The sequence below is a fragment of the Misgurnus anguillicaudatus genome, chromosome 10, assembly GCF_027580225.2.
Source record: "Misgurnus anguillicaudatus chromosome 10, ASM2758022v2, whole genome shotgun sequence".
In the NCBI taxonomy this organism is placed as follows: Eukaryota; Metazoa; Chordata; class Actinopteri; order Cypriniformes; family Cobitidae; genus Misgurnus; species Misgurnus anguillicaudatus.
Window position 1 is genome coordinate 29,243,106 of NC_073346.2, and position 11,290 is coordinate 29,254,395.

Genomic DNA, 11,290 nt, shown 5'->3' on the forward strand with positions numbered 1-11,290 from the left:
GAAGAGGTTTTCATTGCATTCAGATAGCAGTTTATGAAGCACTAAACTGAGGCTTGTATTAACAAAACAGTAATTCTTAGCAAAATATGTGCCGTCTCAAAAAAACTGACTATTATTATTTGAAAAAAGATCTAATTTATTCATTCCAGTCTATTATTTCAATATAACAACAGTAAACAGACACAAATTAACTTTAAAATACAATACATTAACTTCAATAAATACATTTTATTATGCTTGTGAAAAATATAAACATTTCATTCACCGTAAATATTGCATTGCTTTGTTCTTTCCATAGAAGGTGGCTTTCATACACATTTCACTTGCAATTTCCCTTTACATAACGCAATAATTGCACATTCAAAAACAATAACATTTGATTTTATATAATCACACTGTTGACAATGAAAGACCTGACTTGCTTGCATTTTATTTGCCTCCCTATTAATAATGACAAAACAAATACACATCATTTGTCGTGGGGCTTCCTGTAAATCCCTATCTGGGATCTGTTCTAAATATTTACGTCAAGTGCACTTCGGTTTCCTCTGTTACCCTGTCTTAAGCAGTGCTTATTGTGTGGTTACACTGCAAATATAATCGAGTCGCGTACCAGCACCTCTCGGTTCACCATTAAATGAATTCCATGTGTGTGGATTGTCCTTTTAGACAACTGAGACAATCCAGTGAAGGCATATCATTCTGTCCATTGATCTAAATGTCACAGTAGTCTGTGGCATCAAAGCATCACAGGGGGACTCGCGTTGCCGGCACCTCTGTGAAGTTTAAAATTAAACCACCGTTATGTAATGACACGTTACCTCAGTAGGTTCACACTAACTCCACGAACTGTTTATGGAAAGTGACTACGGTCCCACAGCAAGACAAATATTAAATCTCTACACTCGCTACTTTGTGTTTCTTGCGTTGTAAGCAGGTGGCATGAAATTCACAAAGAGAATCCCCGAGCTTAGCTGTCAATCTAAATTTAAACAAGGTTGTCACTGCAGCTCCAGGCAAAAGACGTCTTGAGAAGTGAGACAGCGCAGATAGCAGGTCTGGATCCTTATTAACCACTCAATCACTTTTCCACACAGAGTTTAAGTCACAGACCGTCCATCATTGCCAGTAGGTCGTCACCCTTGCTGCTGGAGCTGGGGGTGGGCTCTCCTGCCTCCCCAAACTCCCCCATGATCCTAGCCAACTCAGCATTAGTTTGTTTGTCCTAAAAACGAGGAAAGTGACCTGGTGAGAGGTGTTTTGTTACCCCCGTGGTCCTCTTGTTAGCCCATCTAGTTTAAAGTTAACCCAAAACTGATAATCTTTGGCTTGTCAAGAATCAATTAGAAAAGCTGAGAACATGGGTATTTAGACATTATGTTTTTGAGGCCTAGGTTCAAGTACATCAATAGCAAATAAACAAGCTGTGTGTCACTGTACATGTATACATCAAACACTACCTTTGTTGCTTGGATATTGATAACATCATAGGAGAGCTCATCCGGTCTTGATATTAAAGCTTCCCTATGGCACAAAAAATACTTTTTATTAATATTTGAAATCAATCAGAATGAAAGGTCCTCAATTTCCTTAAAGGGACACTCCACTTTTTTGGAAAATATGCTCATTTTCCAGCTCCCCTAGAGTTAAACATTTGATTTTTACCATTTTGAAATCCAATTAAATGATCTTCGGGTCTGGCGGTACCACTTTTAGCATAGCTTAGCATAATCCATTGAATCTGATTAGACCATTAGCATTGCGCTTAAAAATAACCAAAAAGCTTCGATATTTTTTCTATTTAAAACTTGCCTCTTCTGTAGTTACATCGTGTACTAAGACAGACGGAAAATTAAAAGTTGCGATTTTCTAGGCCAATATGGCTAGGAACTATACTCTCATTTTGGCGTTATAATCAAGGACTTTGCTGCTGTAACATGGCTGCAGGAGGCCCAATGATATTACGCAGTGCCTGAAAATAGCCCCCTGCTATTGAAAGTTAACAAGGGGACTACTTTCAGGCAACTCTTTGGTTATTTTTTTGTGCGATGCTAATGGTCTAATCAGATTCAATGGATTAAGCTAAGTTATGCTAAAAGTGGTACTGCCTAAATAGATAGTCTAAATGGATTCCAAAATGGTAAAAAAACAAATGTTACCTCTAGGGGAGATGGAAAATGAGCATATTTTCAAAAGAAAGTGGAGTGTCGCTTTAACAATCAAATCTACTTCAATCTATTTTAAGCTTTAGAAAGTGTAACGGCGCATTCACACGGGGCGTAACGTTAACGCTTAACGGAAGGCTTGTCTGAAGCGTGGCCAACAGCCAATCACAGTGGCCGCTACACATGCTCCGTTCTTTCATAAACGTAATTGGCTGGCTCTGTCTAGGTAATTTGCATAAGGCGATCTGATTGGCTGACGCATGCGTTGCCGCTTGAAAAGTTGAGAAATGTTCAACTTCTGCCGCGAGCAACGGCACTGACGCGGCGCCGACGGATCCACAATTCAGTTCAGCAACGCATGACGTCACCCCTTAAAAGTGAATGGGAAGCGTTAACGCTGACGCCCCGTGTGAATGCGCCGTAAGTGAATTGTGCAAAATGTCCAGGTCACCATAATAAAAAATAAAAATTATATTTTGAATAAAAAATAATCTCATTCTTATTACTATAATATCATACAAAAATGATATATTATTCCTATTGCAAATTATTCATACAGAAACAAAGGAACAAAAGCTGTCACTGGGTTGGTACCCTTACAAAAAGTACATTGTACCTAAAGGGTCCATATTAGCACCTCAAAAGTACATATTGGTTTATATTTAGGACATTTTGGGGCGGTTTCCCGGACAGGGATTAGACTAGTCCTAGACTTAAACACTTTTAAGAGCTCTCCAAACTGAAAACAACTTTCACTTACAGATCTTAAAATACATCAGGGCCCTTTGTTTTACTTCAAGATGCCCGCAGGTAATGTTTTTAGTAAGGCATGTTGTTTAAAACTAGTTATATTTCCTAATTAAACTAAGGCCTAGTCCTGGATTAAGCTAATCCTGGTCCGGGAAACCGCCCCTTAGGAAATTAGCTAATTTAGGAAACTATAATTGAGAATAATGAGGATTAAAAATCACACTACAGGAATGGTAAATTTTTTGCTATTAACGTTTGATAATGTGGTAAATGCAATCCAGTCATGTTTTGGTGGTAGTCTAGTCAAAGAAAACATAGACCAAAGTTATCTGTATCAAAACTCACTCTTCTTCCTCATCTGTGGCGAAGAGATTCACCCGGAAGCCGTAGTCAATACTCGCTGGTTTCTGAACCTCCAAACCTCCCATTAATCTAGCAAGCATGTTCAGTTCTTCTTTAGCCAGAGGATTTGGTGTTGTGTTGACCTTTATGCAGTACACAGCACACAATGGATGCTAATTAGATTGCATTACATAGCATTATTTATTTTTTATTATTAATGATTATGATATACTAATGAACCAACATTCAGAGCTAAAGTGAGAATAATTTATGAATAGCAGGAAATAACCATGTCAACCAGGTGTTTATTTTAAACCAGCATCAACAAAATCGAATGGTAATCTATACCTTGGTGTGCTGTGAGGAGTTTTTGGAGGTTCCAGACATGTGTGTTTCAACTGGCCGGCTCACGCTGTACCTGAAGAAGCAAACAGGACGCTCCAGTGAAAGGCTATCTGTCTCACGTTAACAGCAAAATTATTCACAAATCAGAGAAACATAACGTGATGGATTACATCCTATTATATCATGGGATGCTGTATCTGAAGATTAAGATTAAGTCTATTAGGAAGTCCTTGTAAAAAGCATGATTGTGGATGATGCTTACATGTTGGTGCCCAGTTTAATGACGCGATCACCATACATGTCAAAGGAACCTTCACGCAGAGCCGCATTGTAATTGCCACCATCAGGGAACTGCAACCTTTTCACCTCCTCTCCACCACAACTAAACATCCTGAGAATTAAACACATTTATAATCAATAAATGAGGATATCAATGAAACAGCATAAAAATAATAATTAATCAATAATTACATTTATTAAACCAGACACAAAGAAAACATTGGATTGTTGAAACTTTTAATAAATGTATTTAATAAATTGTTTCACAATTTAACATTGTCTAAACACTTTTAAGATAACTGCTGTTTAATCCCAGTCTAATCTCAGACTACTCTAATGACAAAAGCTGTCTTACATGTCAATGTCTCTTGCTAATGCAATTAATAATAAACCTTCACTGTCAGATTCAGTTAGAAAGGAGTGACTGAGGTGAATGGTTGGAGCATAGCTTTGTATATATTTAAGTTTTAGTTTGCATTTCTAGCAAGAAATCAGTGTTGTAGTTTTTGATTATGTTTTCTACACTCACCTAAAGGATTATTAGGAACACAATACTAATACTGTGTTTGACCCCCTTTTGCCTTCAGAACTGCCTTAATTCTACGTGGCATTAATTCAAAAAGGTGCTAAAAGCATTCTTTAGAAATGTTGGCCCATATTGATAGGATAGCATCTTGCAGTTGAAGGAGATTTGTGGGATGCACATCCAGAGCACGAAGCTCCCGTTCCACCACATCCCAAAGATGCTCTATTGGGTTGAGATCTGGTGACTGTGGGGGCCATTTTAGTACAGTGAACTCATTGTCATGTTCAAGAAACCAATTTGAAATGATTCGAGCTTTGTGACATGGTGCATTATCCTGCTGGAAGTAGCCATCAGAGAATGGGTACATGGTGGTCATAAAGAGATGGACATGGTCAGAAACAATGCTCAGGTAGGCCGTGGCATTTAAACAATGTCCAATTTGCACTAAGGGGCCTAAAGTGTGCCAAGAAAACATCCCCCACACCATTACACCACCACCATCACCAGCCTGCACAGTGGTAACAAGGCATAATAGATCCATGTTCTCATTCTGTTTACGCCAAATTCTGACTCTACCATCTGAATGTCTCAACAGAAATTTATACTCATCAGGCCAGGCAACATTTTTCCAGTCTTCAATTGTCCAATTTTGGTGAGCTCGTCCAAATTGTAGCCTCTTTTTCCTATTTTTTTTTTTGGAGATGAGTGGTACCTGGTGGGGTCTTCTGCTGTTGTAGCCCATCCGCCTCAAGGTTGTGCGTGTTGTGGCCTCACAAATGCTTTGCTGCATACCTCAGTTGTAATGAGTGGTTATTTCAGTCAAAGCTGCTCTTCTATCAGCTTGAATCAGTCGGCCCATTCTCTTCTGACCTCTAGCATCAACAAGGCATTTTCGCGCACAGGACTGCCTCATACTGGATGTTTTTCCCTTTTCACACCATTCTTTGTAAACTCTAGAAATGGTTGTGCGTGAAAATCCCATTAACTGAGCAGATTGTGAAATACTCAGACCGGCCCGTCTGGCACCAACCACCATACCATGCTCAAAATTGCTTAAATAACCTTTCTTTCCCATTCTGACATTCAGTTTGGAGTTCAGGAGATTGTCTTGACCAGGACCACACCCCTAAATGCATTGAAGCAACTGCCATGTGATTGGTTCATGGGATAATTGCATTAATGAGAAATTGAACAGGTGTTACTAATAATCCTTTAGGCGAGTGTATATATAATTAAAATATAATTTCAGTATGCTGCTTATGAAGCCTGTCTGAATCAGTTTCTTGGAGCTACCTTCATGCGTAAACGCTGCCATTAATGTTTAACTCTGACACTCTTATTGATCATATTGCTTACAAGAATACTGTAATAATATAAATACGTATTTTTTGCTACAAATGCACTAAAAATAGCAGCAGAAACCTCTCCATCTAACCTGATAAATCCCGGGGTGTGTGTACCATATGGAACAGGACCTGAGGTAGGCAGAACAAATCGTCCATTGGAGTTCTGCACCTTGTCTTTCAGGAAAATCGATACCTTAAAACAATGAAAAATGAATATAACATTTGCCAAACCCAACACTTTCCTTACAAAGTCTGATTACATACACATTACATCAATGCTGTTGGCCCTTTAATTTACATATGGATGTTACTAAGCATTCTGTATGTTTAAGAACAAACTTACTCTTATGTGCATATCTTGAAAGAAGATGAGCAGTGTTTGTCTAATCAGTTGAAACTCGCCACCGGATAAAGGGGTATATATCTAAAGATCCATTACAAAATATATATTAAGACTTGGTCACAGATATATAATTTAAACTTACAATTCACCAAAACTAACAATTAATCGAATTAAAGAAAATACTAATTGCAAATATTTGACCCACAAGTACTTAGTACAGTAGTGCTGTTGATGCTCTGTTACCTCTATGAGTTGTTTATTAGTTTCATCCACTTGGCTGAGGATGCTGGGAGTGTCCTTCACAAAGTCCCTGATGGCATCCATGTGGTTAAAAGACACAAGAAGGATGTCTTTAGGGCGAGGACACAGTAGGACCTGATACTTGAAGGCCATGGTCATCAGGTCATAGAGCTGTGCGGGAAAATAAACACGAATGTGTTTATATCATAATTCACATTATACACCAGAGGGAGCCAATCAGCAAAAGCTAATTGGTGTATTCATAAAACAGTATGAAATATATGTAATTAAAATTAAAGAGCAAAATAAGAGTTGTCTTTTAATGGACATTTGCCATCTCTTGGAAGTTTTAAAAACCCAACATAAAAAAACTCAATCTGGTAATGTATTTGTTTTAGGGCTGTCAAAAGATTAATCGCATACAAAATTAAAGTTTGTGCTTGCTTAATATTTTTGTGTGTGTATTGTAATTATTATTTATATATATGTAGAAATGTATGAAAAATGTAACTTATGTATATATATTTTTATATATCATAAAATAAATCTAAATATACACACAGACACACATAAATGTTTCTTAAATACATGCATGTGTGTGTATTTATATACAAAATAATTACACAGTGCACACACACACATATTATGCAAAAACAAACTTTTATTTTGTATGCAATTAATCGTGATTAATCTTTTGAATTTTTTTTTATTAAAATCGAGTTTTGATGAATGAGGATTCTTCATGCTAACAAGATGTGTAAGAATTACACTGAAAATAGCTAAATACTTGTTAAAGAAAATGGCTAAACCTTACTTTGTCCATACTGGCTTGGTTAAGTCTCATGATAGAGGCGTGGGCAAGTCGATCAAACACGGTTCTTAGGGCCTTTTTGGAGTACAGCTCTTGGGGCTTGAACAGCTCCTCCAGGAACTTCTTGTTGAACATGGTGGTGATGATATCATTCATAACTACCACAACACAAAATGCAAAAAAAGTCTCTGTGAGCCAAAAGCAAATCTGTGCCTATGCAAAAGCATAAACCCAGCAAGCACAATTCAATGTGTATTAAGCGATTCATTTACTGCGTTTAAATGTAAATTAATATAAAAATCCAGCTTTATTGTCTTGGCAGATGTTTTCATACGGTAACAAGCTTAAAATTGTAATCAGATGTTGATTGTGGACCAAAGAGACACTACAAAAACATAGAGGATCTCAGTACTCAAAAAAAGCTTTAAAGGGGACATATCATGAGAATCGAAACTTAGTAACTTAGTTTTGGTAAACGATTTTCTGCAAGCATGTGAAAAGATAGCTCATTGAAATGTAATTCCTCTTCTGATGTCAAAAGGGTATCTCATTATGAAAATCCAACCACAGCACTGCCATTTAGTTCAGAGATCAGCTCATTTGCATTTAAAAGGACACACCCAAAAACAGCACATTTTTGCTTACACCTACAAAATGACAATTTTAGTATGCTATAATAAATTATCTATATGGTATTTTGAGCTGGGACTTCACATACGTACTCTGGGGACACCAAAGATTTATTTTACAACTTAAAAAAGTCACATGAAATGTCCCCTTTAAGAAGCTGCACGTTCAGGGGCTCATATTCTACACTAGCGTATTTCTTACAAAAGATTAAAATATGAAAAATGCAATAGAAAATAGCATAGAAATCCCATCCCGTTGCCTATGATAGCTGGCATGTACACATGCACGCTACTTTACTCTAAGACCAGCAGCAAAGCAAACAGAACATTAACAATACCTCTTCTTCTGTCTTCCTCTAGCCAATCTGTTACAGTGGCTACAAATATATAAATCATAAAGGACTTATTGAAAATGTTCCTAAGAGGATGTCACCTAAATTGTACAAAATAATCTGTATACATCACAGTGTGTGCAACGAGCAATGTATTCACTGTCTGTGAACCCTGCAGCATCAGACGCAAGTATGTATTTTTTATAAATTAGCATGATCACAATTAATAATTTTTTGCAAATGAAGAAAGACCCAGGAAACCATTATACAGGAAGATGCATTAAGACAGGAAACCATGATGGCTGCATGTGGCAGAAATAAAAGTGATACTCACTTATTAATTATGAATAAACGCCAGTATCTCCCAAAACATGCAGAATGCCTGAATTTTCATTTTGGGATGAACTAGGCTATTCCTTTACCATTATTAAGTAATATAGGCAGCTTAAAACTGCCTTATGTTTTATCTTTGTGCGTTTCTTGAGTTTAAATTGGGGTCGTTATAAAAGCAAAACATGCAGTGTAACTGAAAATTATAAAAGAACAATCAATGTAATGACTGTTGACTGGATAACGCCACATCAACACACAGGCTAACGTCACCTGGCTAATTTTGCACATTTTAGCAGAAGATACAAAGGCTCATCTAGAAAAAATACCTTAGATGTAGATGGGCATTATACCGTGACTGTTTATATATACGTTACATGTAGATAAATAGGTCAGATTTGTTTTAACTCCGCCTATTAACGCACTTGCATTTAGCTGCTATCTACCTTTCTTGGCTTTATCTGTTGGGATATTCTGAGCCCGCAAACGCTGATCCAGGATGTACAGCATTTCACCACCCAGATTAATAAACAGCAGAGGTAGCGTTCTCGTCGACATTTTCTCTGGATGTGGAAAACGGCAACTAATGTTGGTTAAACCCAAAAATCACCACGAAAAAGACTTGATTTGTGCGTCTACTGCAGAAAGATCGCGTATAAGCGTCTGTAACTCACTATCGGTTGCCAGGTCACCGCCAACAACAGCCAATCAGAGACGCTCATACTCCAGGGTGGATGTGACGTATGACTTTTAGATACGCATTGACCATCAGGTAAAAAAAGATATTAAGTTAATTATTATGAATAAAAATGAAGAATAATTAAAAAAAAAGGAAAATTATACAAACATATAAATCAAGAACCGACAATAACAACAAACAAACAGAAAAAACACTTTTTTGTGTGTTTTAGACAAGACAACCATTTAATATGAATAACTATTATATTTTTATACTATTATATTAACATCACATATTAAAGGCTACTGGTGTATGGGGGTTATGCATTCTGTAATATACAAAAGAATTAAAAAAATCAGATGTTATTTATACTAATATTACAAATATTAGTATAGTAAATACAGTAATTATGCCTCTCCATTCCTGACACGAATTTCTCTGGCCATTCGACATGTTTCAAATAACCCACAGCAACAGGTCATCAAAGCATCATTGCATATTGTGCCCTGCAAAAAAAACAAGTGAAAGAAAAAAATCAGTGTCTCTCAGTGTCAAGGGTCCTTCTAAACACAATATAAACATCACTGAAATTCTAATAGATTAACAATTAAAATGGGAATTGTACGAATTTTAATGATAAATTTGGTCAAATAAAAACAATTGGTAAAAAATTATGGTTCCTGTAGGTTTTTACTGGTAATATGTTTTGTTGGTGGGATGGAAACCAGCAAACACAATAAAATCCTACTGAAACAAGGCCGAAAACTCACTACATAAAGTAACTTTGTAATGATATTGTAATGGAAACCATTAGAATTTGTAATCTTTTAGCAAGGGGGGCAGGATCCTCCACAAAAGACACTTAAATGTTTTGAATCTTACTTGTATTCCATAAGTCAGTCGCATATGTGTCCGCATGGCAGCCATTCCTCCAGGTACACATGCAAGGCATACATTCTCTCCATACTTGTTTGCTGCGTAACAGCCAAGAGCTATTGGACAAATACAGCCAAGAGCACCTAGACAACAATGGAAGGATATAAAAAAATGCTTATAGATCATGCATATTATAATAAACCCTGCAATGTGTCTCAGACAGCCACAGATCTAAAAGCAGTCATGTTTGTTCACTGACAAACCAAAACTGAAATGCAACAGTATAGTAGTATCATTTGAATGATTTGTTGAGTGCTGTCAGAACTTACAAACAAGTAGGTCACTGCAGCATGAACACAGACCAGTGCTCCATTCTCCTGTCTGCACATTTGTACCATAAGAAACCGCACCAGGCTGAGTGATGACTGGGTTTGACATGTCAATCAAATGAGCAGTCCAGCAAAGCAGAAAATGACGTTCTTCCTTGATGATCCAAGAACAAGTGGAAGAGTGGGTAACATTCATTTCTTATTTTGATAACATTTTAACAAAACAACTCATCCTTATTATTTTACATATAATCATTTCAGAGACAAAGCTTTTTTGACAATATATTGATTGGGTTTTAGGTAGATTATAATAACATTCCTTATTAACTTTTAAACATACATACATTTTTTTTAAGAATTGCTGGCTTTAGAAGCTTGAAAACCAATACATTTTGACCTTTTAAAACCATTTAAAAAGCAGATATATTCTTATCTATATCTGATCAATAAGATATCAAAAAGTAGACACTTTATATGCTAGAAACCATGCCTTAACTTAAAGACTTTAGAGTACACTTAAAAAAAGATACATTTATTTAGTACTTTCTATATTATACAGCAAATAACAGACTGCAAAACGCACCTCGTGTCCTCCTGAGCTTCTTGATCTGACTTTTGCAGCTGAAAAGGAAGTTGTGACACACCAACGTGTTTGCTACTATGTGCAATGTTTCCGATTCACGCATATGAGCTTCACACATAACACGTCATGGTGGGTCGAGTTTTTCATTGTAATAGGAAATGTGACCAACCTGAATTCTCAACAATCAATGTATAATCTCACGTCAGTAAAAAAACGATACTTCGACCTTAGAACATTCACCTGATTGTCATGCTTTTCTAATAAAACACGAGTTCAAAGAATTTGAAAGCAAACCATTTGCTCTAGCCACAGAACCACAATGTTTCAGTCATATGATACAGGTCTTCATTAGCTGCAGATCCAAAACTTCCGAGTGTGTGAAATT

The 11,290-nt window shown here is 36.6% G+C and overlaps 2 protein-coding genes across 3 annotated transcripts; both read right to left on the bottom strand.

Annotated features, from left to right (window-relative positions):
- Positions 1 to 112: 112 nt before the first annotated feature.
- oscp1b (organic solute carrier partner 1b) lies at positions 113 to 9,152 on the bottom strand. Of its 2 annotated transcripts, none has more exons than XM_055210691.2 (10): positions 8,885 to 9,152; positions 7,151 to 7,305; positions 6,340 to 6,507; positions 6,097 to 6,177; positions 5,843 to 5,946; positions 3,865 to 3,993; positions 3,606 to 3,675; positions 3,261 to 3,400; positions 1,461 to 1,524; positions 113 to 1,225 (listed from the first exon to the last, which is right to left on the bottom strand). In XM_055210691.2, exons 1-10 carry the CDS (start codon positions 8,994 to 8,996, stop codon positions 1,106 to 1,108), a joined length of 1,143 nt encoding a protein of 380 aa, XP_055066666.1. In that variant the 5' UTR covers positions 8,997 to 9,152; the 3' UTR covers positions 113 to 1,105. The 2 variants fall into 2 exon arrangements, with proteins under 2 accessions (XP_055066666.1, XP_055066667.1); XM_055210692.2 differs by lacking the exon at positions 8,885 to 9,152 and adding an exon at positions 8,115 to 8,187.
- Positions 9,153 to 9,442: 290 nt separating this feature from the next.
- On the bottom strand, positions 9,443 to 11,064 carry LOC129448358 (cornifelin). The gene is made up of 4 exons (XM_055210694.2): positions 10,906 to 11,064; positions 10,323 to 10,485; positions 10,000 to 10,136; positions 9,443 to 9,623 (listed from the first exon to the last, which is right to left on the bottom strand). The coding sequence occupies exons 2-4, from the start codon at positions 10,429 to 10,431 to the stop codon at positions 9,525 to 9,527; spliced, it is 345 nt and encodes a 114-aa protein (XP_055066669.1). The 5' UTR covers positions 10,432 to 10,485; positions 10,906 to 11,064; the 3' UTR covers positions 9,443 to 9,524.
- Positions 11,065 to 11,290: the final 226 nt, after the last annotated feature.

Excerpts from the sequence above, each read along its gene's own strand:
- oscp1b (XM_055210691.2), bottom strand. The coding sequence starts at position 8,996 with ATGTCGACGAGAACGCTACCTCTGCTGTTTATTAATCTGGGTGGTGAA. Across the intron at positions 6,178-6,339 it reads CTAATAAACAACTCATAGAG|ATATATACCCCTTTATCCGG; the intron begins GTAACAGAGCAT and ends ATGGATCTTTAG. Across the intron at positions 5,947-6,096 it reads TTCAAGATATGCACATAAGA|GTATCGATTTTCCTGAAAGA; the intron begins GTAAGTTTGTTC and ends CATTGTTTTAAG.
- LOC129448358 (XM_055210694.2), bottom strand. The coding sequence starts at position 10,431 with ATGTCAAACCCAGTCATCACTCAGCCTGGTGCGGTTTCTTATGGTACA. Across the intron at positions 10,137-10,322 it reads CTGCAGTGACCTACTTGTTT|GTGCTCTTGGCTGTATTTGT; the intron begins GTAAGTTCTGAC and ends ATTGTTGTCTAG. Across the intron at positions 9,624-9,999 it reads GACTGACTTATGGAATACAA|GGCACAATATGCAATGATGC; the intron begins GTAAGATTCAAA and ends TTTTTTTTGCAG.